We start from the raw sequence: 26108 nt of genomic DNA on the forward strand, positions 1-26108 counted from the left end.
TCGTATATGCCTTTGTTGTATTCGATCAGTAATCATTTATTCCATAATCCGAAAGAACCCGACATGTTTTGCTACCGGTTTGAATTCCATAATCCATAATCATTTATTCCATAATCGAGCATCTTGTTATTAAACTCGGCCATGACCGGTTCGAAATAACACCCTTTGCGAAATATTCGGAAGCTTTACTCGATCATGGAGGTGTTCGTACGAGGTTCCGATCTAGGTCTCTTCGGAAGGTCGATCTATTCAAGCACGATCTGTTGGTTGAGCGGACGCCCCGCTTCCTTCTCTCGTACGCTTCCCATTGATTAGATAGGATCAAGGTCACATCCATCACATTCATCTGACATCGACAAGTGTCGAAGCCCCGTTGGCTCTGAAAACGGTTGCGGAAGGTAAAGCGTCTCGGTCCCACTCTATAAAAGCAAGTTTTCCCCTTCTTTTTTCACTTTCCGACTTTTACCAAAGGAAAATTTTACCTTCGTGTGCTCTGAATACTTTGATCTTGATATCTTCAAACCTCCATATCTTCATATCTTCTTCTTAATTTCTAGTTCAATCTTCAAACCTTCATTTTAGACCTTCTTATCTTCATACTTTCAAAATGACGAGCAAATCTTCAAAGGCCAAGGCCGGTGAGACGTCTTTGGCTCCTAAACTAGAGCCACTGCTGACCGATTTCGTTCCTCAAGACTGTTCGATAATTCGGGACTTCAAAGTCGAGAACCTTCTCAACAGGGGGATCGAGGTGTCGAAATATCAGCCTATCTGTGCACGATACCCCTGAATAAACTCGAACAAGTCAAGGAAGATTGTGGGTGGAAAGGTAAGGAGGTCGTTATTTTCGACCAAGATGAAGCCATATCGACCCACGTGGAAGGGTACTTGAGTGTTTATACCTACCCTTTCACCTTCACCACACTCGACTCTGTGGTGGTCGATTTCTGCAAGCGGTACGAGATCACCCTCGGCCAAATTCACCCGTCATTTTGGAGGATCGTTGTGCTCCTCCGTTATTTTGCTACAAACGTGAACATTCCGTTCACGGTGCACCACCTACTTTGACTATATAGCCCCCGTGTCTTCAGAGGGGGAATGATAAAACTTTCAAAACGAGCTGAAAAAGCACCCTTCTCCGGTTTGGACGAAGATAGAGACCAAGGCTGGCAGGGCAGGTTTGTCCGAATCAGGACAGCGGATCTGATCCCTGCTGACAAATTGTCGTTTCCCGAGAAATGGAACCCAAAACGTAAGTAATTTTACATCGATGCGATTCGGCCGCGTGCCTGCACCGATACTGAACTTTTTATTTGTTCGTGTGTATACAACGCTTATCCGAACCCTTGGTGCGGTTCCTAACCTCGACTAGTGGATTGGGAAAATATGTTCCCAACTTACTTATGCCGAACGCACCTGGAGGCGTTTATCCCGGTCCCGTTGGGAGGCCGGGACCCATGGTAAGTCTTCTCCTTAGAGCGTCATCCTTTCTACTCTGTGTAGTATGCCACGTTAGTTAGGTAATGACCGTTCTTCTCTTTGCTTCACAGGTTTGTCAAAGGCCACCAGAATTCGGGGCCAGGAAACTGCCGAGACCTCAGCTGATGAGCAGGATACCGAAACTCTCGATCAGGGAGACCTAGTTGTAAGGAGGAAAAGAAAATCCTCCGAATCATCTCGAGCTCCTTCCCAGGCTAAGAAAAGATCGAGGGTCGTCACTCGAGAGACCTCGTCGGAAGATATCTCGGCCCGTGCTTTGGATGCTGAGGTCGTTGGTCAATTATTGGACCATTTTGATGACGACGATCAGGTGTCGGGTGGGCATCGTCTTATTGACGAGCTCCTCGAGCATGATTTAACTGGTTCTGTTACAATTACTCCACCGTTGGTGGAAAGTTCAAGTCGAATTCCGACTGAGTCGAGTGGTATCTCGAAGTCGACGGATGCAGGGATCGTCGGGTCGAAAGTCGGGGTCTCCAATCACACTTCTACTCGAAGTACTGAAAAATTGCCAGCCGCAGCCGCTGGATCGAGGGCAACTTCATCGGTATCAGGCTCTAAGGTACCTACTATTCCGCCTTTGTACGGTATTGGTTCCGTCCTTCCGATACAAGCTGTGGCCTCATCTGAAACGATAATTTGCATACAGGATTCTCCGCCGCCATTGGTGGATATTCCCGCCGATGACGAAAAAGCCAAAGGCAAGGTGACCGAGCAAAGGGCGGCCGGTCATGGGGGTTATGAAATACCCGCTCCGGGTATGTTGGGTTTCGAGCATTTGCCCATCCCTGTAGCTGACCGTTTCGGGGTTAATTCTGGTCCCAGGTTGGAGAAATCGTTTCCTGCCCCTAGTGTCGACCCGAGTCGGAAGAGGCTAATTACTTTTAAGGTGTCAGCCGATATGAACATGTTATCGGGTCCTGTTGGGGTGTCCAGCTATATGTACCCTCTGGTGTCCCAAGAGGACCGTAAGAAAATAGTCGAAGTCGACGAATCGTGCCTTTTCAACGAGGCTCAGCATGCATTGAATCGGGTAAGTCTCGTCCTTATATTCTTTTTACTCAGCTTTTAATTCCATGCCTCATTTTAATAACCGTTCCTTTTTCCCTTATAGGCCTCCGTGCTTCACCATGCAAGCTTCAATCGACTTAGGCATGAAGTGGGCCGACTCAAGGAGGAGCTCAAAAGTAAGAGTCAGGAGGTGGACGAGCTCATGACTCTATATGAAAAGAAGTTGCAATATATCTCGTCTCTCCCTGATCTTTCCATCCTTAAATCGGATTTAGCAGCGGCTCGAAACGAAGCTGCCGAAGCCAAACGGGAACGTGACCAGTTGGCAGAGAAGGTAAAGGCCTTCGAAACTTACAATAAATCTTTAATAGCTGATGCTAATGTCCTTGCTTCTCAGGCCCGGGCTTATGTTAGCCAGATCGATCGACTCCGGGCAGAGCTTGATGGGATCAGGCCTGAGTTTGATGCCCTCCACGAAACGACCATCGGTGCTGTGGCCGAACGTGATGTTCTCCGGGAGCAGCTTCGGACGTCGGTGGAACAAATGAATGGCCTTAGCGCATCACTTGCTGCGGCCGAGGTGGAAAGGGATCGATTGAGCCGGGTCATCACCGATCTGCAAGCTGAGCATGGAAAGGCTCTTGATCAGATCTCGGGTTATGACGACATGTTAGAGCAGTACAAGGCCGATGTGACTGCTGCCGAAAAGGCCAGTAATCTTAAAGCTGAGTACGAGCGGTGTTTGTCCCGAAGGAAGACCCTCGAAGAAGTTCAAGCCACTGGTGTGGACTTATCAAATTTGATCGAGGAAGCCAAAAAGCTTGAAGCGGAAGCAAAGGCTGCGTTCGACCCTGAGGATTCGGATATCGATCTCGAGTCAGCCGATGAAGAGGCCGAGGGGTCGGATGAAGATTAGGTTCGGGGCCTTGTGCCCCTTCTTTTTGTTTTTGCATCTTTGTTTTGAGGCCATTGTCCGAGCCTTTGTAAATCTACTTTATATATGAATGAATCAAAATTTGTGTTTGATATTTGCAAAGTACTCCACGTTTCAATGTTTGCTCGGTTTATGCCTTCATTATAATTTGCCGTATTATTTCAGCCAGGATAAAATTCAAATGGTAATGGCCCACGATTGGGTTTTAGTCCGTGTTGTCGTTAGTCGTAGCTTTATTCATAATTTGCAAGACAAACCCGATCGTGACAATTTTGCGTTTCTAGACCGTGGTCTTTAACCGTTTTAGGTCGCAGCTTTCGAGCTTGCATTTGTTTTTTAGACCGTAGTCTTTAACTGTTTATTAGCATTTGTTTAGACCGTATCTTTAGTCTTTGCTTGTTATGCCATAGTTTTTCGGTATTTGGCAACATCGGATCCTTTTGATCAAAGTAAGTTTTTTATTGAAAAAATCGGCCAGAGATGCATTCGCAATTGTTGCCGCGGCAAGAACAAACTAAGTGGACACGATTCAATCGATCGTTTGGTCCTTACATCTGATCCTATCGTTCAGGCCTTGGCTTTTACATAGTTTTCACTTAACTCATGGTATAGTAGTCCCCTAGTATTCGAGTCCGAAGTATGAGGGCTCGGAATGTCGAGATGTGGGTCCTGGTCTCCGGTCTCGATCGTAAGCTCTATATGCGTAGCATGATGTTTTGCCTCGTTAAAAACCTTGCCAAAAACCCACTTCGGGACAAAACGGTCGAAGGGAAAAAGAGTGCTCCACGTGCTTTCGATCTAAGTCTATGACTTTCGAGTATATGCGTTGTAGGCCCGCATGGTTAGATCGAGAGAGAAAGCAAAAGAAAGTTATTCATAGATAATATCGTTTTAGGTGTGCCACATTCCGATTGTTTTTCACGGTGTCCGGGCGATAAGAACCCTTTTCGGTTATTCCAGTGACTCGGTATGGACCTTCCCAATTCAGGGCTAGTTTCCCTTCGTGAGGGTTCTTTGTATGAAGTGTGACCTTCCTCAGTACCAAGTCCCTAGTTTGAAAATGTCTGAGGTTTGTCCTCCGGTTATAATACCTTTGCATCTCTCGTTTTTGTGGCTATCCGAATATGAACCTTCCCCTTCTTCGTCCACGAGGTCCAAATTGACGGTCATTGCTTCATGGTTCGAGTTCTCGGTGGCATAACGGAATCTCAAGGATCACCAACCTCAACGGGTATCGGGCCTCGGCTCCGTATACAAGGGAAAATGGAGTCTCTTGATCTTACCGTTGTGCGGTAGGCCCATAAAACCTGAACCTCCTTCCGGTGCTTCCCGTTCTTCTTTAAACACGCAATATGGTTTTATTGGTAGACTCGGCCTCGACCATTCACGCTTGGATGGTACGGGGTTGATAAGATTTTCTTGATTCGTATTCTTCAAAAAATGAAATCAATGACCTCTTTTATCACCGATATCCGTTGGTACCTCGAATCGACAGATTATATGGTCGTAAATGAAATCAATGACCTCTTTTTCCCTGACTTTCTCGAGTGCCTATGCTTCGACCCATTTAGAGAAATAATCAGTCGTAAGTAAAATAAATTGCGTCTTACCTGGGGCCCATGGCAAAGGTCCCACTATATCCATGCCCCATTTCATGAATAGCCATGGGGAGAGGACCGGATGAAGCTCTTCCCCGGGTTGATGTATTGACGAGGCGTGACTTTGGCATTCGTTACATTTTTGAACGAAGGTTTTGGCGTCCCCCTCCATCTCGTTCCAGTAGTATCCTGCTCTGATCAGCTTGCGGACCAATGAATCGGCTCCTGAATGGTTTCCACAAGTTCCCTCGTGAACTTCCCGCAGAACATAGTTGGTTTCCCCTAGTCCTAGGTATCTTGCCAAAGGGCCGTGGAATGATCTTCAGTACAACTGGCCATCGACCAAACAAAATCTAGCTGCCTTGGTTCGGAGGGCCCTTGATTCCTTGGCATCGGATGGTAGCTTCCCTGTTTGGAGATAGTCTATGTATTTGTTCCTCCAATCCCAAGTGAGGTTAGTCGAGTTTATCTCGGCGTGGCCGGTCTCTATGACTGATTTTGTCAACTGTACCACAGCTCCGGAGGCGAACCCTTCCGATTCGACCGAAGATCCCAGATTTGCCAGGGCGTCCGCTTCATTATTTTGATCCCGAGGTACGTGTTCCAAAGTCCACTCCTTTGAACCGGCGAAGGACAACCTGCACCTTCTCTTGGTATCTCCGCATTCTGTCATCTTTGATTTTGAAGGTTTCGTTTGTTTGGTTGACCACCAAGAGAGAATCGCACTTGGCCTCTACGATCTCGGTTCCCAAGCTTTTAGCCAGTTCTAAACCTGCAATCATAGCCTCATACTCGGCTTCGTTGTTAGTTAAACCAGCAGACCTAATAGATTGTCTTATTATGTCACCTGAGGGGGGTTTGAGAACGATCCCTAACCTGGAACCTTTCAAATTAGACGCACCATCCGTGTAAAGGGTCCAGACTCCCGTGCTAGTCCCCAAGGCAAGAAGCATTTCCTTGTTGACCTCGGGGATCATAGCCAGTGCAAAATCAACCACGAAATCAGCTAATATTTGGGATATGATCGCAGTTCAGGGTTTGTATTCAATATCATACCCGCTAATCTCAACAACCCACTTTGCTAGTTGGCCTGAGAGTTCGGGATTATGCATGACGTTCCTTAGGGGGTACGACGTTATGACGCATATGGGATGACACTGAAATTAAGGTTTCAATTTTCTAGATGCACTTAATAAAGCCAAAGCGAGTTTTTCCAAATGCGGGTACCTGGTTTCGACGTCACCGAGAGTTCTACTTACATAGTAAATCGGGTATTGCATACCATTCTCCTCTCGAACCAGGACACCGCTCACCGCAATCTCGGACACCGCCAGGTATAGATACAACTGCTCGTTCGCTTTTGGTGTGTGGAGTAGAGGTGGACTTGATAAGTATCTTTTGAGTTCTGCCAAGGCCGCCTGACATTCGGGGGTCCATGCAAAGTCAGTCTTTTTCTTGAGCAACGAGAAGAAACGGTGACTCTTATCCGAGGATCTGGAGATGAATCGGCTCAGGACAGCTATCCGTCCCGTTAATCTTTGTACCCCTCTAATGCCGTTTATCACGATGATATCTTCGATTGCCTTTATCTTATCCGGTTGATTTCGATTCCCCGATTTGACACCATGAATCCGAGAAACTTGCCCGATCCGACTCCGAAGGCATATTTTTCCGGGTTCAGCTTCATGTTGTATTTTCTTAATATGCTGAAAGTTTCTTGCAAAAATTTCAAATGGTCCTCCACCCGCAGGGACTTAACGACCATGTCATCTATATAAACTTCCATGGATCTCCCTATTTGGTGTTCAAACATTCGGTTGACTAAACGCTGATAGGTGGCACCGGCATTTTTTAAGCCGAAAGGCATTACATTATAACAATATGTGCCGAACCTAGTTATAAAAGAGATTTTTTCTCGATCCTCCGGGTCCATTTGTATTTGGTTGTACCCGGAATATGCATCGAGGAAACTCAGCGTGTCGTGACCCGCGGTAGCGTCGATCATGCGATCGATGCTGGGCAAAGGAAAGGAATCCTTCGGGCAGGCTTTGTTTAAATCTTTATAATCTACGCACATTCTAAACTTATTCCCCTTTTTAGGCACTACTACAACGTTAGCTAACCAATCTGGGTATTTTACCTCTCGAATGGACCCTATATTAAGGAGCTTGGTTACCTCGTCCTTGACGAATGCATGCTTTACCTCAGGTTGTGGCCTTCGCTTTTGTTTGACCGGGGGAAAACTTGGATCCAAGCTCAACTTGTGTGTCGTCACGTCCGGTGGAATACCTGTCATGTCTAAATGGGACCAAGCAAAGCAGTCTGAGTTAATTTTAAGAAACTCAATAAATTCTTTCCTGAGCTCGGGGGTTAACCCCGTGCCCAGGTATACCTTCTTTTCTGGTAGATGGACGAACAATGTGACTTGCTCGAGTTCTTCAACGGTGGACTTAGTGGCGTCAGAATCATTGGGCACCACAAAGGTTCTCGGTATTTCGAATTTTAACTCTTCGTCTAGCGTGTCTCCGTTTCGATCTTTCGAAGATTCCGGGATCGGGATCTGTGATTGCTATTTGGCATTCTTCCCTTCACTTTGATCTGGCGCCTTTATAGTCTTAATAGATTCTTCAACCGCGAACATTTCTTTTGCGTCCTGCTGTTCACCACGGACGGTTTTGATACCTTCTGGAGTCGGGAATTTCAATACCTGATGCATAGTCGAGGGAACCATTCTTACAAGGTGAATCCACGGTATGCCCAACAATGCATTGTATCCCATATCTCCTTCTGTCACATAAAATTTCATCTGCTGCGTAGTTCCTGCCATACTGATCGGTATAGTGATCTCACCCTTAGTCGTTTCGCATGCCATGTTGAATCCATTGAGGACCCGTATAGCTGGCACGATCTGATCTAGTAGTCCCAGCTATTCAATGACTCTCCATTGGATGATATTAGCCGAGCTACCTGGATCAATCAACACACGTTTAATTCTAAACTTATTAACAATGACAGATATTACCAGTGCGTCATTATGCGGCTAGGCGATGCCTTCCATGTCCTCGTCATCAAACATGATGGGGCCATCGGGGTCATCGTTTCGGATACGCTTTTCCCTCGTTATGGAAATTTTTCGTGCGCTTCATAACCGGTCCAATGGGAACGTCAGTTCCTCCCATGATCATGTGTATCACCTGCTGAGGCTCTTCCGGCCTATCCTGCTTGTTGGAATCCAGGTTTTTAAAATGGGTTTTTGCTCGTTCACTTAGGAATTCTCGAAGATGCCCCAAATTGAACAGACGGGCGACCTCCTCTCTCAGCTGTCGACAATCCTCGGTTCGATGGCCGTGAGTATGATGATACTTACAAATAAGACTTTTGTCCCGCTTCTCCGGGTCAGATTGGATTGGCCTCGGATGCCTTGTTTCTTTGTTTCGGATAACGGCTGCCGCTAAGGTTGCTACATCGACGCAAAAGTTGTACTCGGATAACCTTGGAGTTTCTCTGTTTCCCGGAGCTCTATCGACAACATTTCTGTTTACCAAACCACGGTTATTTTGGCCTCGATCATTCCTTCGATCGTTTCTCCTATCATTCTTGCCCGATTCGCTGTTACGCCCATTCCCCCTTCGATCGAGCGGGTACGGCTGGTATCTGTCATATGACGATCTGGAATCTCGATCTATCACTCTCCTTGAGCGATCACCTTCTTTACCGGAATGCCATGACACTGAAGCGGCCCTCAGAATCTTATCGTCTTCGACCCTGATTTTCGACTGATATCTGTTGTGCACATCAGCCCAGGCGATTGCCGGGTATTCTATCAAGTTTTGTTTTAGTTCCATAGATGTGATCGAGCTCCTCGAGTTGAGCCCTTGGGTGAAAGCCTGAACGGCCCAATCGTCGATGGCGGAGGTAAGTCCATGCGCTCCACATGAAATCGAGCCACAAACTCGCGGAGGGTCTCGTCATCTCGTTTCTTAACGTTGAATAAGTCCGATTTTTGAGTTTCGACCTTGATAGCCCCGGCATGGGCCTTAACAAAAGCATCAGCGAGCATGGCAAATGAATCAATCGAGTGCTCGGGCAAGTTATGATACCAAATCATAGCTCCCTTCGACAGAGTTTCCCCGAATTTCTTAAGTAGCACTGATTCCCTTTCGTCATCGGCGAGGTCGTTGCCCTTGATAGCACACGTATACGCAGTCACATGCTCATTTGGGTCCGTTGTCCCATTGTACTTCGGGATATCGGGCATGCGAAATCTCTTGGGGATTTTCATCGGTGCCGCACTTGGCGAAAACGGCATTTGAACAAACTTTTTCGAATCCGGTCCCTTCAACACTGGCGGAGCCCCCGGGATTTGATCGACCCTCGAGTTGTAGTTCTCCACCTTCTTATCATTCGCCTCTATCTTCTTTTCACCGGATTCGACCCGTTTGGTCAATTCTTCGAGCATTCTTATCAATTCGGTACTTTGTCCGGGGTGTCCCTCGTTACCCCGTGAGGCATGTCTTTCCTCCGTATCCTGGGTCTGTTCCGATGGGGCAACGTCGGGTGCCTGACCCCGATTTTGCAATTGCGCTATGATCTCTTGCTGGGCCTGCAACTGAGCCATGGCCATGTCTAACTGGTTTTGGAGCTGTTGCAGCATGGCCCCGTTGTTCTCACCGGCCGGTACGTTGCCCACCGATGATCCGACTTGAACAGGATTAACGGGGGACGCGTTGTTGTTTGGTACATCCCCGTCGTCATGCTCATGATGGCTTGGTTCCACTTGGAAGTTGACAGAATGGGAATCCGACATTTCCGGTATACCTGAAATCAAACCCTAAAGAACAAATGTAAAATATCGAGTGTGACCAGAATGTTGTATTGAACCGCCACTACTATCTAAGGCCCCACGGTGGGCGCCAAACTGTTTAACCTTAAAATGTAGAACAATTAAATTTGTACGTGATGCCAAAGATATGTGGCTAAATTCAATTCAAGATTAAATAGCGAGATATATCAAAAAAGCGAACAAAGAAGCAGATCTAACCAAATGTTAAATATGTATGGCCTCGGGTATAGAAACCGAGGTCAATACCCTTTTGTTACAAGCTCTCACGAGGTATAATAAAAATGAACTTAAGAACAGATGGGAACTGATTTAATATGATTTTATGATTGCTGATGTAAACTATTTCGCTCCTTGCTATTGCCAACCCCTTTCATGAATGATGACCTCCTCTTTATATAGTAGAGGAGTTTCAACCCTAGTATAATTCTAAATAAAGCAAGTAAATTTGGTGACAGCTGTGTTGCCGAGATCGACGCCAAAATATCCGGGTGAGGATGAATATTTTGGTCTCTCACCAATGGCAGTTAATCGCCCTTCCTTTATTGCCTCATCCGGGCCCGGGCTCGAAGCCTCATTCCCGGTGAGACGGTCGTATTGTGGCCGAGCATAACCAGGACGACGGGAAATCGAGCGTGCCTGTGTCCTCGGTTTTACCCGTATGCAATGTCATTAACGCATGACTTGGTAGTTAGTTAGAAACGCCAATATCTTTTCTAGAGAGCATTTGTGAAAGTGAAACCTTTTTAGTTTTTGGTTCTTTCATTTTAATCCTTTAATTTTCATTTAAACATAATTAGTTAATTTCTTTTAAGTTTGGCCTCAAGGCCGAATCCAACCTTGAGATCACGGACTAACCGAGGTCAGATCTAAGGCTCGTTTGGACATTATTTTAAATCATGATTTGAAATCAGGTTGATTTGAAGTTGAAATTTTGTTTGCACATGTAATTTGGATTTCATAAATTACATTTTTTCCTCATAAACATGAAAACCCCACAATTTGTGAAAACTTTCAAAACTCCCCATCTCTTTTACAATCTTACCAAATGAACAAATCATAGTTCATCAATAAGGTATCGGAAGTTCCTTAGACGCCGCATAATAAATCTCATATCTTCATGTTTCTTTTATAAATAAATTCTTATGATTACATGTTATTACAAACTTTAAAAATTCACATAATTTTACAAAGATGTAATGATCCAATAAAACAACATTAGTAGTAACTAACTATTCTTTAATATAACCTCCTCACATGGTACGAACAATCTCTTCACATTGAGCATGAGCCATTTTATGCAAACTTTAAGATGATGGCTCTTTGTTTGCAAAATATAAACTTATGGATCAAGTTTTACATTAAAAATAGTTGAAGTCACAATTTGGAATTTGAAATCCTAATTTTTGGAGAATTTGAGATTTCAAATTATGATTTGAAATTGAAGTTGAAGTTTTATTCATATTTCGTAAACAAATGCTCATTTCAAATCAAAACTTCAAATTTAAGGTCCAAATCCTATGACCAAGAGCCTACTTAATAGAGGCAAGGACATAAGTAGTCATCCGGTGAAAATATTGACTATTGAATGGCCACATATAATCAAGAAACATACTGTAGCCAAATGTATATTATACACTATATACATGTATTACACACTTTTCAAACAATTTATACACATTTTTCTGTATAAATTATGTATAATAAATGTATAATTATTATACACATATTATACAATTATTTTACACATATTATACATGTTTTGAGATAGTTTTTGAGGAACGTAACCCAGTCCATTTGTTTGCTAAAAAATGGATGTTTGTCGGAAAACAGAGATCCAGTCAGATCTGGAAGCAAAGTTTTGTTGTTTTTCAAACAAACATCATTCCAATGACATAAAACAAACAGATCCAATGAAACACATACAAAAATATATGTTATAGCCCGTATATTGCACGTTTGGAAATTCCAAGGTCGTCGTGGAAAGTTAAGGGCGAGACCATCTTCAAAAATTATTTTAATGTACGAGTTGTCGTGAATATTATTTATGACTATTATTAGTATGGAAATATTGTGAGAGGCTAAGGGCAAAAAGAGAAATTCGCAAATGGGCCGTGGAAATAATGCGGAAGGTTAGGGACAAAATGGTAATATTGAGAAAAGTCGAGGGGTAAAACGGGAATTTCACATGAGTTTCATGAAAGCCCCAAGAAAGGCATATGGATCATGTGACAAAAAAAAAGGAATAGAAAAGATGACAAATAAGTCATCTTTTAGTTTGGAAAAAAATTCAAGAAAAAGAGAGAATAATCTAGAGAAATTGAGAGAGGGCATGTGCCCTCACATGCTTCGAGGATATATATATATATATATGTATGTTCATTCAAGAGAAAAGCAAGAAAAAAAAGATGAAGAACAAGTGCCAAGGCCATTCGGCCAAGGCATGAAAAAGAAAAAAAAAAAAAAATTCAAGCCTTCAATCCTTTGGTTCAAAAATTATGTTCTTCAAGTATTTCTACCAAGTCAAGGATGCTCTTTAATGTGGTGCAATTGTTGGAGCAAGAAAACCATCCCTTATGGCAAGTTCAAGGTTCTAGCCAAGTGAAGAAATTGAAGAAAAGGTGAGAATTTTTCTTCTTCTATGTATTATGGAAGGTTTACGTGTGTTGGAGCAAGTTGAGTTGAATGAAAATTATAGAAATAGTAGGTGTGGTGTGTAGGCAAGGTTAATTAATTTTTATGTAGAATTCTTGTTGTTGTTGTTATGGAATTTATATTGGAAACGGAAGTTTGATGATTGTGGTATGTAGAATTATATGAAATTCATGAAATATGTATGTATGGTGTGTGGCCGTGAGTGGGCTGCCATGGTGTAGAAAAAAATGAAGTAATGATAGTTAGTATTTTAGTTGTTGTTGTGATGGGTTCTATGTAGTGAAAATGAAAGTTTGATGATTCAAATGGAAGTTGTGATGGTTATGGGCTGATTTGGAACGTAATATGATTTGAATATGTTTTCTTGAATTTATGGAAACAATGTTGTTAAGGAGTGGATTATTAGTATCGTCGATGAATTTTGAGGAAAGAAATGTATTATTGTTGTCTCTATAGAAATTGATGGTTTCGGGTTCCATGGGGTAATGGATGGGTTACTTTGAATGATGTATGGATTGCTTGGAATGCTTCTAAATCGTATTTGAATGGCTTCGGAATAATATTTGAACGAACGATCAATAATGTGAGATTGAATGTACGTAGTTCATTTGAAGGCGAATGAAATGTTATTGAATTAAATTGAATATGTTTGGAGATGCTATTGTAGTTTTATTGTTGATATTGTGGCCGAGTTCCATTCTCGGGTTGTTGTTGTTGAATTGGGCCGAGCCATATTCTCGGGACGATGTATTCAGGGGAAATGCTGCCGAAATTTCGGCAGACAAAGTGTTGCTTTAAAGAATCAACTTATAAATGCCCCTAACTAAGGTTTGGTAAATGCGACCATTTGTAGATTTTGGCGGATTTGGAGCTTGAGTTTGGAGGAGCGTAAGAAGCGGAAAAAGGTATGTAAGGCCTCACTTTCTTTCTTTAGCATGTCTTAGATGTTATAGGCTTGAATACGTGTCTCGGGGACTTCCCTAACTCTAGAAATCCGAGATTGAAAAATAGTTACTATTCATTCAGTGGCATTGAACCAAAAGTGCTTGAATAGTGAAAGAAAGATCGAAACACCCTAGGACTTGCAAGAATAAGACCCGATCACCCTAAGACTTCCATAAGTAACATTATGAAACGTATTATACGTAAATTGTCCACGCCGCCTCATTCGACCGAGGCGGGCCCACTATTTCGAACCCCGTCCTATTAGCTCATTAAGCTTATTTCCATGCTATAGCTAATAAAAGTTTTTGGTTATCATTCCTATTATCAAATTAAAAGTTGTTTTTAACTAAACCCTCGACCCCAAGGTATGATTTTCTTTACTAAAAGTTTACAAGTGTTTTCCAAAATATACATTTTTCTTTAAAAACTAAGTTTTACAATATTGCCAGTTTTTATGACTTAAACAACGACTATAATTCTATGATGTCTATGATCCTATGATGTCTATGATTCTATGGGGACTATGATCCTATGGGGACTATGATTCTATGATGGCTATGGTTCTATGATGACTATGACTCTATGATGACAATGATTCTATGATGCCTATGATTCTACGATGACTATGATCCTATGATGGCCACGATTCTATGATGACTATGATTCTATGACAACTATGATTCTATGATGACAATGATGGTGTCAGGTATGCTATATCAATGACCCGATATGCTATGACATGTTCTATGTTGATAGTCTCGCCTTATGATTATCGTTCTTTCAAGGTGAGACAAAGCGACCATGATTATTCCATAATGCGATCGGAGGTTTCCGACCTTACGTCACTCCGACAAGTACATGATTTTCCTTGGGCCCCCCCGCATGCTAAATATGAACATGGGTTGGGGGGATGGGAACTATGCATACTTGGGAATTGGGAAGGAAACTATGTTTCATTGCCACCGGGTCGGTGGCTTATCATCCCGGACGCGGGATGCCCGGACGCGGGATTTATGGCGGCAGGCTGGAGTATTCGGCGCTATGTGGGCGAGCCGCCTCGTGCGGTACTATGACCCGATATGACCAAGTAAGCATGCATGGCATCCGCCCCGGGGGGCACTCATATGCACAAAGGGTTACTCGCTATCCTATGATATGTTCTATGTTCTCTATGCAAGATATGATTCCTATGTACAAAGTACTTGACATGACATGTTCTATGTTTCTATGCGGTTATTGTCCATGTATACATTTCTTACTATGTTATTATTCATGCCTTACATACTCAGTACATTGTTCGTACTGACGCCCCTTCTTGTGGGCGCTGCGTTTCATGCCGCGCAGGTACCCCGCACGAGTAGAAGTCGGTATAGAAGATGTTCCAAACAATGTTGGCAAGCTCCACTCACCCGGAGAGTTGTTGAGTCGCATACATGTGCTATGGTCTATGATTACGGTTAGAGACTTTGCGACGCAGTCGTGGGTCTAGAGTGTCGGCCCTAAAAACGAGTTCCACCGGTTGATGTGTTTTTATTTTATGGAGCCCTCTTATTTACAAACTGCGTCTATTTGAGAAACGACGAAAAGATTTTGAAAAAAAAAATTTACTATGTATTTTACTTTACTTTGTCCTATGAATCCAAGAGAACATGTGTGTACTAAGAGTCCGAGGGTTCGCTCGGCTCCGAATATAGGGTCGGGTGCCCATCACACCCTAGTAAAGTCGGGGTGTGACAATATATATATAAAAAATGCATAACAGGGGCTCGTCGGAGAAGTAAAGCTCACCAATTTTAATGGATGTTTACCAAAAAACGCATATCTAATTAGATCTTAGCGTGGAGCTTAGTCGAGGAGGAGATCTATCAGATCTCGTTCGGAAAACGCAGATCTCGGCCAGCTTTAATGGACATTTTTTGAAAAACGCACATCCGGTCAGATCTTGGCGTGGAGCTAAGTCGAGAAGGAGATTCGGTTTGATCTCTGCATGGAGCTTAGTTGAGAAGGAGATCCCGGTTAGATCTCGGAGGCTAACTTGGTCTTTATTTTGAGCTGAAAGTATATTTCGAGTCATTTAGAGAAAAGTTGGGTCATTTAAATGTTGACAGTCACACCATGTCCTTTTTCCTGATTAATATCCTCATGCTCAAAATGGGCTGGAATTTTTCATTGAGTAACTTACATAAACAGCTATAGTTTGGAAGCTTCTAACAAGCCATAGCTATAGTTTAGCTAATCATGGCTTGTACCTATATATTCTGATGTATTCCGTTGTATTCATTCGTAATTACTTTTACATTGTATTTAATTCGCTGTATTCAATTCGAATGTATTGAAATAACAAAAATTAGAAAAATACATGGATATTCGGATGTATTCAATTCACTTGTATTCATTTGTAGCTACTTTTCCACTGTATTTAATTCGATTGTATTCAAGCAACAAAAAATCAAAAATTGCAGGCGAAAATACAAAAAAATAGACTGTATTTACATTAAAAAATGTCGAATACACTCAAATCCGTCCAGATCTGAAAAATACAAGAAATAAAATACACTCAAATATGAGAAAATTCGGTCGGTTGGCCATGATTTTCGGCTAGATCTGAGAAATACAAGAAATAAAATACTCTCAGATTTGAGAAATACACTATGTCTGAGAAAATACACTCAGATCTGAGAAAATCCGGTCAGTTGGCCATGGATTCCGGCCAGATATGATGACGGCGGTGGAGGGAGATGACGACGGCGCTTGAAATCAAGTTTTCCGGCGGAGAAGGAACCAGAAGCGCAGCGTCGCGACAACAGAGAAGGAACCAGATTGTTGCCAGTATCTGACGAACGACGGTGATAGCATAAGATTCTCATCAGAGGGAATCGTATTAGCCGCTGGCAGAGGGAGAAGCAAGAGATGACGACAAATTTTCAGTTAAGAATATGGAGATGACGGCTTCTTCTCGCCAGAGAAGAAGGAGATGACGTAGTTGGTGGCGGATTCTCACTGGAGAAGAAGGAAATGACGTAGTTGTCAAAGGTATTCCTCCGCCTGAGCAGATTCTAAGTCTAAGAATAAAAATAGAGTATTCTACTTTAAATATATAGTATAACTATGATAGGTAATTAACTACATAGTGTAGCTATTGTACATAATTAATTTAAATTATAGTTAATATAGGTAAACACCTCTTACATGTTAGCTACACCATGTAAAAATTCCTTTTTTAATCCAACACTCAAGCGGATTTAGTTTGGCCAGTCTAGCGGTATAATTAGCCTTAAACCTTCAAATGGATAGAAATCAGTAAATTAGTCTTTACCTTAATTCGTTCAAGCCTCTCTTTTGATCATAGTCTCTACTCTAGTCACTCTTCTTGTTTTTAATTTCAACAACCCGCTTTGTAATCTCTTTTTACTCATCACATCAGTTGTTCGATATTGTACTTGTAATTTCTAAGTTGAGTTTTTATTTTAATTTCTTTTTTAAAAAACGTTAGCACTAAAAGTCTTAGGACTTTTAGGCGATTTTTCTTTTGAGCAGTTGTTCACCATTGGATCTCATCAGTACTACACCCCGTGCATAGGGTATCTAGTAAATGAAACAAGTAGAATCAAAATCACATATGGACAATACAAAAATAGTGCATGAAGCCTCTAAGCATGTGCCTCTTTCGTTTTGATCTAATAAATCTCTATTTATTGTATTAACAGAAAAAGTTCAAATATGTCATCGAACTATTGGAAATGGCTCATTTATGCCACTCGTCAATAGTTTGGCCCATTTATGTCATGGAACTATCGAAAATGGCTCATTTATGCCACTCATCAATAGTTTGGCTCATTTATGCCATCGCTCGTTACCAAAATGACTCATCCATGTCATTTTTCATTAACGTCGGTTTTATAAAACCAGATATGACACGTGGCCTCCAACTGAATTATGGTTGTGGGTGGGTAGGGTGTATGAGTCCGATTTTTAATTAATTTGGAATTTAAAATTGGGTTGGTTTAATTAAACGACGTAGGCCTCTAATTAGAGGCCACGTGTCATATCTGATATTATAAAACCGGTATTAATGAAAAATGGCATGGATGAGTAATTTTGGTAACGGCGATGAGATAAACATCAAGCAAAACTATCGATGAGTAAGATAAATGAGCCATTTACAATGGTCACGACATATTTGTAATTTCTTTTCCAAAAAAATAACTCCAGCTTTCCATTGAGGAAAAAATGAGGCCAAAAGAGTCAGAGTAGGATGGCTACGGGGTCCTACATATAGGGCATTATATATACACAAACTATCTTCACAAAGTGAGAAACACTCACAAGGCTCTTTTTCTTTGAAGAAGAGAGAAAAACATCCTGCTTAAATTTCAGGTAAGGTCTCTTTTGAATTTTGAGGTATTTCTTTTCACTGAAATATCTATCTTTATTTAATTTCGGTAAATAGAAAATTAGCCCTCTGCAATAATCAAGTATAAACAGGAAACTAAAATGCTACACTACACGTGGTGCTTCAATTGTTTAACGGTTTCTCTTTCTTCTTCTTCTTGTTTTGTTTTGTTTTTTCTTTTTTTTTTTTTTTTTTTTTTTTTTTTTTTTTTTTTTGGGAATTGGAGGATATTTCAAATAGATTAACGGTTAAATCCCAAATATATGAAGCATGCAGTCTGGGGAATATATCAAACCTATAATCTGGGCTCTAATACCAATGTACCATTGGTTAGGATTAAGCCTTAACATTATGTCAAAAGCTATTACCTTTCTCATTTTTCTTTCCCAAAAGAAAAATTATGCTTGATTATCTATGGTTGAATTTTTTTCAGTTGACATTTTCATATTTATGCAATGACTGGCCTATATTATAACTACAACAGATAAACTAAGATCAATTTGAGGCAAACTTAATTAATTGGTGCAGATTCAGGATTGAAGTACAAAAATGGGAGGCGGTGGCAATATGACTGCTCCAACTGAAAAGAAGAAAACTCCTCTCCAAAGAGTGCCATCTTCAAAGCCCCCTTTTACACTTGGTGACATCAAGAAGGCCATTCCTCCTCACTGCTTTCAGCGATCTCTCATTCGTTCGTTCTCCTATCTTTTTCAGGATCTCATACTTGTTTCCATCTTTTATTACATTGCCAACACTTACTTCCACACCCTTCCATCCCCGTATTATTACCTAGCATGGCCTGCTTACTGGATCGCTCAAGGTTGTGTTTGCACTGGAATATGGGTCATTGGTCATGAATGCGGCCACCATGGCTTCAGTGATTACCAATGGGTAGATGACACTGTTGGTCTTATCCTCCACTCTGCACTTTTAACACCATACTTCGCATGGAAACATAGTCATCGCCGTCACCACGCCAACACTGGTTCCCTTGAGAATGACGAAGTCTACATACCCAGGCTTAAATCAAAACTAAGATGGTACTACAAATACTTGAATAATCCACTAGGACGAGTACTCGTCCTTGCCTTCACCCTCACTTGTGCTTGGCCTTTGTACTTGATATGCAATATCTCCGGCAAAAAATATGACCGTTATGCATGTCACTATGATCCATATAGCCCGATATATACTAATCGTGAGAGGCTACAAGTCTGCATTTCAGATGTAGGAGTGATTGCAGCTACTTATGTGTTGTATCGTGTTACATTGACACAAGGGCTAGCTTGGCTTATATGCATCTATGGGGTGCCCCTCCTTATTGTGAACGGCTTTATAGTGCTCATCACTCTTTTGCACCACACTCACTCTTCGTTGCCACATTATGATTCATCCGAGTGGGATTATCTAAGAGGAGCTCTAGCTACAGTAGATAGAGACTATGGGGTGCTAAATAAGGTCTTCCACAATGTTACAGATACTCATGTCTTGCATCATATATTTTCATACATATCACATTACCATGCAATGGAGGCAACCAACGCTATTAAGCCGTTGCTAGGAGAATACTACCAATTCGACGACACCCCAATTTTGAAGGCAATGTGGAGGGATACAAAGGAGTGCATCTATGTGGAGAAAGATAAAGATAAAGGTGTTTATTGGTACAAAAACAAGCTTTGAAAGTTGAATAACCAGAAGTATTCATTCGGAATCGGTTAAATGGCCTACATAGTTGCAACTATTTTGGATTGTGTTTTTTCTTGTATTGTACCGTTAATGTTTGTTTTAGTTGTCACTACTATGTGTATTGTTGAATCCATTGTACCGTTAATGTTTGTTTTAGTTGTCACTACTATGTGTATTGTTGAATCCATTGTTACACAACAAAATAAATATCTACGTACCTATTAATGAGACTTTTTACTATGAAAATAATTCCTTTTTAATTGAAATGAACTATTAAAAACACGCAAATTTCCAATGGATTTTTTTTTGGAGGTTGGTGGAAATTGGGTCGTCGGTAGCTTTTCCGACAGACATTCTGTCTGAAATCACATAGTTCTAGGACATCTATGTGTTGAAAAATGAACCTTGTGTTGAGAAAAGAAAAAGTAATTTTTTTGATACATGAATTGTCTTAGTTCATGGATAGAAAATTAAGTATGATACATGTATTGTTTTGTTTTATTCATGAACTAGGAAAGTTGAAAATTGTTCATGAGTTACGAAGATAAAAAGAATTTTTCGAATTAAAATAGGTGCATGTATTAGTCTAGGTGCATGCTAGAAAATTCTTATAAATACCTAGGTACTATAGTTATAAAATATGAGAAGAAAAAATGTAAGCCTAAATGAAAGTTAAGTTGGTGGAACAATATATTCTCCATTTCTCTTCAAAGGGAATGATTGATTATGTAAGCTAATTTGAGTGGAACAAAGAAGACTCATTGCCTCACTTGTCTTCAAGAGAGAATTTAAGTGATTGAGAGTGCTTCTCCTCCCCCGATTTTCCAACACTATGCAAATAACATAGTATGCTTCTTCACTTGAGCTAACCACCAAGTTTATATGGTTCAAGTAGACCTGTATGCAATCAGTCTTTGAAACTGGTTTTTTCAGCAAACTCTTCCCCATTTCAACAAATATGTTTATGTTAACCTTTGTTGCTATGTGAGCAATTTGCGCTCAATGTGTTATCCTATCATGATCATCAATTAAAAAATAAAGTGTATCCACCTCAGATTGTGTGATGCTGTGTTTCTTTTTAAGTTTACCAAAATGAATGACCTTTTTCTAATTCAGAAATAACATAACTTAAATTTCCCATTTAAACCTTGTGAAAGTTTTGCATGTCATTATGATCCTTATAGCCCAATATATACTGAACGTGAGAGGCGACAAATCTATATTTCAGATGCAGGTGTGATAGCAGCGACTTATGTGTTGTATCGTGTTACTTTGACACAAGGGCTGGCTTGGCTCGTATGCATCGATAGGGTGCCCCTCCTTATAGTAAACGGCTTTATAGTGTTAATCACACTTTTGCACCACACTCACTCTTCATTGCCACATTATGAGTCATCCGAGTGGGAGTATCTAAGAGAAGCTCTAGCTACGGTTGATAGAGACTATGGTGTGCTAAATAAGGTCTTCCAAAATGTTACAAATACTCAAGTAAAGCTTGTGAGAACGAATAAATGCGGTCACATGGGGTCGGGAGGGTTGGGCCATGGGAGAGAGAAACTTTGGAGGAGGGAAACTTATGATAATTTAATTTTCGCCTACTTTAAACACATAAGTGGGCTAAGTGGGTCGGAATAAGTGAATTTTAATTATTTTAAAAAAAAATCTAATACTAAAATTATTAAGTTTGATACTTTAAAATCTAGTTGTTGTCAACATTATTTTAACCATCAAATTCCTTAAATTATACTTTGGCCCAATTTTCAATCTATAAATACCATTCATTCTTCTCCATATTATCTCACAAAACCCCTACTCTCCTTTTCCCTAAACTTCCTACTCATCTAAATATCTCTCTCTCTCTCTCTCTCTCTCTTCCAACTTCCAAGTTCAAATTTAATAAGTTTAAATTTGGGATAAATACCCCCCCCGAACTATACCCGAATTTAAGCAAAAAAAGTTTACACACCTTACCTTTTCAGGGGTCCTATTACCCCCCTAAACTTATTTAAAAAAATTAATAATTACCCCCCTAAACGCCGATGCCTACTTCATGGGAGAGTGACATACACTCTGTGCCACATGCGTATTTATTTGTTTTTTTTTTTTTTTAATTTTTCAGCTTACGTGTCAATTTTTTTAAAATAAAAATAAAAAACGAATTTTCATTAAAAAAAATGAGTTTTAAAACCGTGTCTTTTTTTTTAATTTGAAAATTTGATTTTTTAAACCCATTTTTTTAAAAAAAAAAAAAACTAAAAACATGGATTAAAAAACTGAATTTTCTTTTAAAAAAGGATTTTTAAAACCCTTTTTAAAAAAAAAAATTGAAAATTTGTTTTTTTTTTTTTAAAACCCGTTTTTGAAAAAGAAAAAAAAAACTGAAAAATGATTTTTTTTTTAAATATGGAAAAATGGATTTGTTAAAAATATGGAAAACTTGATTATTTTTTTAAATGTCTTAAAAAATCTTGATTTCATTTTCTTAGACACTTTTATTTTTCAAATAAAATCCGGAAAAATGTTTTTCTTGCCAAAATGTGGGCGTTATCAATTTTTATAAAATTTTTGAAAAATTAATTATTTTCTTAACATGGAAAACCCGTTTTTTAAAAACTATTATGTGGAAGACTAGATTTATTTTCAAATTTTTAAGAAAATGCCAGATTTTAAGAAAAAAATTAAGTTTTCCCTTTTTTATGTTTCTCACTCTCTCAAAGAGAGTAAAACACACTCTCTTTGCCACATCGAAATTTAGGGGTAATTATTCCGTTTTAAATAAGTCTCTCTCTCTCTCTCTCTGTCTCCCAACTGTGAAGTTCAAGTTTCATCCCTTTAAATTTAATGAATAATGATAATCCTCCACCTCCTCCTCCAAATCCAAGATCAATTTCAAGTCCTGTGGTTGCATTTGAGCTAGTAGATGAGTAACATGTTAAATGTCAACATTGTGGTCAAATATATCTCCATAAGTCTAGGACGGGCTTTGGGGGTATCGGTCCGTTACGTAGGCACTTGGACAAAAGGCACAAAATTGAACTTTAAAGTTTATCTCTTCTTTAAATTTCTCCATCGATGCTAAGCGTTTTGAACTTTTGATTTGCAATATGTTAGCCGTTCAAGTTTGAATGTTTTGAATTTTCAACATTATCAATTTATGTTTGAAGTTTTATTTTAAATTATTTATGTAGTCTTGTATCACATTCTCAACTTTTTATAATTTTTAGCACTTAAATAGCCGTTGGGAGTCTTCATTCCAACAACATATTCAAGATATACACAAATATACCATTAACATATACAAGATATACACAAATATACCACTTAAATATTTTTTTTTTTTTAAAATTAAATCGAAGTGGACAGAAATTTGCCCCCCGTGGCGTAACCCGGGCACATTGGTGGACCGGCCACCGGGATAAATGGCATGTCCAGCCTCAGCCTAATTTTTTTCCACCAACCCTCCCCACCACCCTCTTCCGAGTATCGGGGTGCCTAAGCATGGGCGGGTTAGAGCGGTTGTCCGGGCCGACCCGGCCCAATTGACAGGCTTATACTCAGGTTTTGCATCATATATTTTCATACATATCACATTACCATGCAATGGAGGCAACCAAAGCTATCAAGCCATTGCTAGGAAAATACAACCAATTCGACAGACACCCCAAGTCCCCAATTTTAAAGGCAATGTGGAGGGATACAAAAGAGTGCACTTTTGTGGAAAAAGACAAAGATAAAAGTGTTTATTGGTACAAAAACAAGCTTTGAAAGTTGAATACAAAGAAGTATTCTCTCAGGATGGATTAAACTTTGAACTTAAGTAGTTGTAAGTAGTTTGAATTGCGTGTGTTTTCTTGTATTGTACTGTAATGTTTGTTTTAGCTGTCACTACTATATTGCTAAATCCATTGTTACACAATAAAATGAATATCTACCTATGTAACAATCAATTTGGTGTGAACAAATAAGACAATTTTTATTATGAAAATAATTTCTTTTTAATTGAAATTAACTATTAAAAACACGCGAATTTTCGATAGAAATATTTCAGGGAGGTTGTTGAAAATTGACTCGTCGAATGCTTTTTCAACAGATATTCCGCTTCTGATTATCCATATTTCCAACGGACATCTATGCAAATCCCATAATATGCTTCTTCACTTGAGCTAGCCACCAACTTCATATGGTTCAAGTACACATGCAATTCAATCTTTGAATCTGTGTTTTTAGCATATTCTTCCCTATTTCAACTAATTTGTTTATGTTAACCTTTGTTGATATGCGAGGAATCTGCCTCGCTCAATGTGTCATCCTATCATGATCATTAATTAAAAATAAAGTGTATCCAACCCAGATTATGTGATCCTATTTCCTTTTGAGTTTACCAAAATGAATGACCTTTTTCTAATTCGGAAATAACATAACTTAAATTTCCCATCTTAACCTTAAATGTCAACTTCTTATGGTCATACAAATGTTATGAAGTATTTTAAATTACAAGTTCAAAAGTCTTATTGCCACAACAATGTTATGAGATATTTAAGACTGACTACAAATTTCAACTCGCTTTATTAAATTAACTTCATGCTCAGTCTGGGTTAATTAAGCAAGTTATGAAACTCCGAATTGATTAAAGTACCTGAAACTTTACACATTAAAAAAATAGAGTAGATTAATATATACCCGAACGTGAAGGTGATTATTTTGGGAAGGAAGTGTTTCAGAAATATGGAAATTAACCATATGAGCACTGCCACGAGTAAGAAGATCCAAGATTGGAGAGGAGCCACTTGCAAAGACCCAATTTTGAATTGTATTTTGGTTTGATCTGTAACTTATGAGATCATAAAAAATCGACCATCATTTTCTGGGTTCTCGTGGAGGATTTGCTTGGTCACTTGGCTTATTGCTACTTTGTATACAAGAAGAGTGTTTTAATTTATAGAAATTGAAACACTTTTTTACAAACTCATTTTTTTGTGAACTAGAGTCATCTAGCTATGGGTCGGGTCGGACTGTCACGGGGGAGCAAGGAATGTGGCCACTCCCCGTAATTGGGTCGTATTGTTTGAAAAGTAATTGGACCACATTTTGATGAACAGATAAATTTGAACAAAAATACACCAACTTAAAATATGAAAAAACTTGTAAAGGTTTGAATCATACACTAGAAAAATTTCCCGTTAGCGTACAATGAATAGACTCACGAAGGAAATGACGTATACGAGGTTTGGGATAAGCGAGAGATAGTATGTGGTGGTCCTAATTAAGATTTCCAAAGACATTCGAGTTAAGGAAAGAAAGTTGTTAAGAGAAGCGAGTCATATGCTGGGTATCGGATAAGAATTTCGAGCATCGAGTTAATGATGTCCTAATGACACATTGAGGAAGAGTTATAACGTCCCTTAGAATGCTAATGAAGTGTTGAACAAGTGTTAAGAAGGTTCCATAAGGATCGGAGATCAAACGAGTCGACGAAACAACTCTCGGAAAATCAAACATACGGCCGTACATACCGGCCGTATAAGATCTACTGATCGTATGTCCAGGCCGTAGATCCACCGTAATGTCATGCTCCACTGGACCAAATATACGGTTCAACATACGGTCAGTAGAAATTATACGGACCGTATGTTGGTCCGTATATCTTGGTCGGGGCTGAGTTCATTTTATATAAGGGACCCTTTTTCATTTCCATTTCATTTCATACTCCACCCCTACACTTCAAGAAACCTCTAGAGTGTTCCAAACACTTCATCCATGAGAAATCAATAGAAATCAAATATCATCAACAAGAAATCAAGTGAACCAAGTAAAGGAAACCTCATCAAAGCCATTCAAATCAAGAAAACCCAAGAGAGATGAAATAGGGTTTTGGTGGAAAAGGTGAATTGTCATCCAAAGCTTATTCCTCCATCATCTAAGGTAAGTTTCATGATCTTTCCATGTTAGTTGAAGTATTTATAAGTTGAAACTCATGGATTGTAGAAGTGTATAGCAAATGGGTCATTAAATGTGTGAATGGTGTTATTATTGGGCAGTGGTGGTTTGAATCATGAAAATGGTTGTGTCGATGTTACAGATGTATTATAAATGACGTTTAGAGCATGAAATGAGTATTGTATGAGAAGGAATGCGATGATGGACTTTTGTCATAGTTATGGAGAAACGTGGTGAAATTATGAATTGTGAGCAATGTAATTAGACGATGCCTAATGTTTACGATATTGTGATCGTTGTTATGAATGTTGGGAGTTGAGATGGAATATGGAGGAAAGTAATATAAACAAAGGAAATGTCACCAAATTTTTCTAGCCTTACAAGTACGTTTTCATGATTGTTTAGCTAATGACGACACAAATTCCATGAAGGTATAACAAGTGCATTCAAGGAGAACGAAAAGCGATAGAATAGTTAAGCGACAAAGGTATGTGAGGATACTAATCCCTTTCTTTCAAGGCATGAGTCCTATGGCATGAATTTCCCTTTCATTACGAATGTCCTATCTTCAAGAAGGCTACGAGCCATTATGCACGAAACCATACG

At 39.9% G+C, this 26108-nt stretch overlaps 2 protein-coding genes across 2 annotated transcripts; both read left to right on the forward strand.

Annotated features, from left to right (window-relative positions):
* The first annotated feature begins 1098 nt into the window (after positions 1-1098).
* LOC132042689 (uncharacterized) lies at positions 1099-3800 on the forward strand. Its single transcript, XM_059433215.1, has 3 exons — positions 1099-1252; positions 1551-2533; positions 2615-3800. Exons 1-3 carry the CDS (start codon positions 1099-1101, stop codon positions 3425-3427), a joined length of 1950 nt encoding a protein of 649 aa, XP_059289198.1. The 3' UTR covers positions 3428-3800.
* Positions 3801-18425: 14625 nt separating this feature from the next.
* On the forward strand, positions 18426-19787 carry LOC132042690 (delta(12)-acyl-lipid-desaturase-like). The gene has a single exon (XM_059433217.1). It carries the CDS (start codon positions 18426-18428, stop codon positions 19557-19559), a length of 1134 nt encoding a protein of 377 aa, XP_059289200.1. The 3' UTR covers positions 19560-19787.
* Positions 19788-26108: the final 6321 nt, after the last annotated feature.

The sequence above is a fragment of the Lycium ferocissimum genome, unplaced genomic scaffold (assembly GCF_029784015.1).
Source record: "Lycium ferocissimum isolate CSIRO_LF1 unplaced genomic scaffold, AGI_CSIRO_Lferr_CH_V1 ctg17162, whole genome shotgun sequence".
NCBI classification, from domain to species: domain Eukaryota; kingdom Viridiplantae; phylum Streptophyta; class Magnoliopsida; order Solanales; family Solanaceae; genus Lycium; species Lycium ferocissimum.

Coding starts and splice junctions, on each gene's coding strand:
- LOC132042689 (XM_059433215.1), top strand. CDS start 1,099: ATGATAAAACTTTCAAAACGAGCTGAAAAAGCACCCTTCTCCGGTTTG. Junction 1,253..1,550: donor CGAGAAATGGAACCCAAAAC/GTAAGTAATTTT, acceptor TTTGCTTCACAG/GTTTGTCAAAGGCCACCAGA. Junction 2,534..2,614: donor CTCAGCATGCATTGAATCGG/GTAAGTCTCGTC, acceptor TTTCCCTTATAG/GCCTCCGTGCTTCACCATGC.
- LOC132042690 (XM_059433217.1), top strand. CDS start 18,426: ATGGGAGGCGGTGGCAATATGACTGCTCCAACTGAAAAGAAGAAAACT.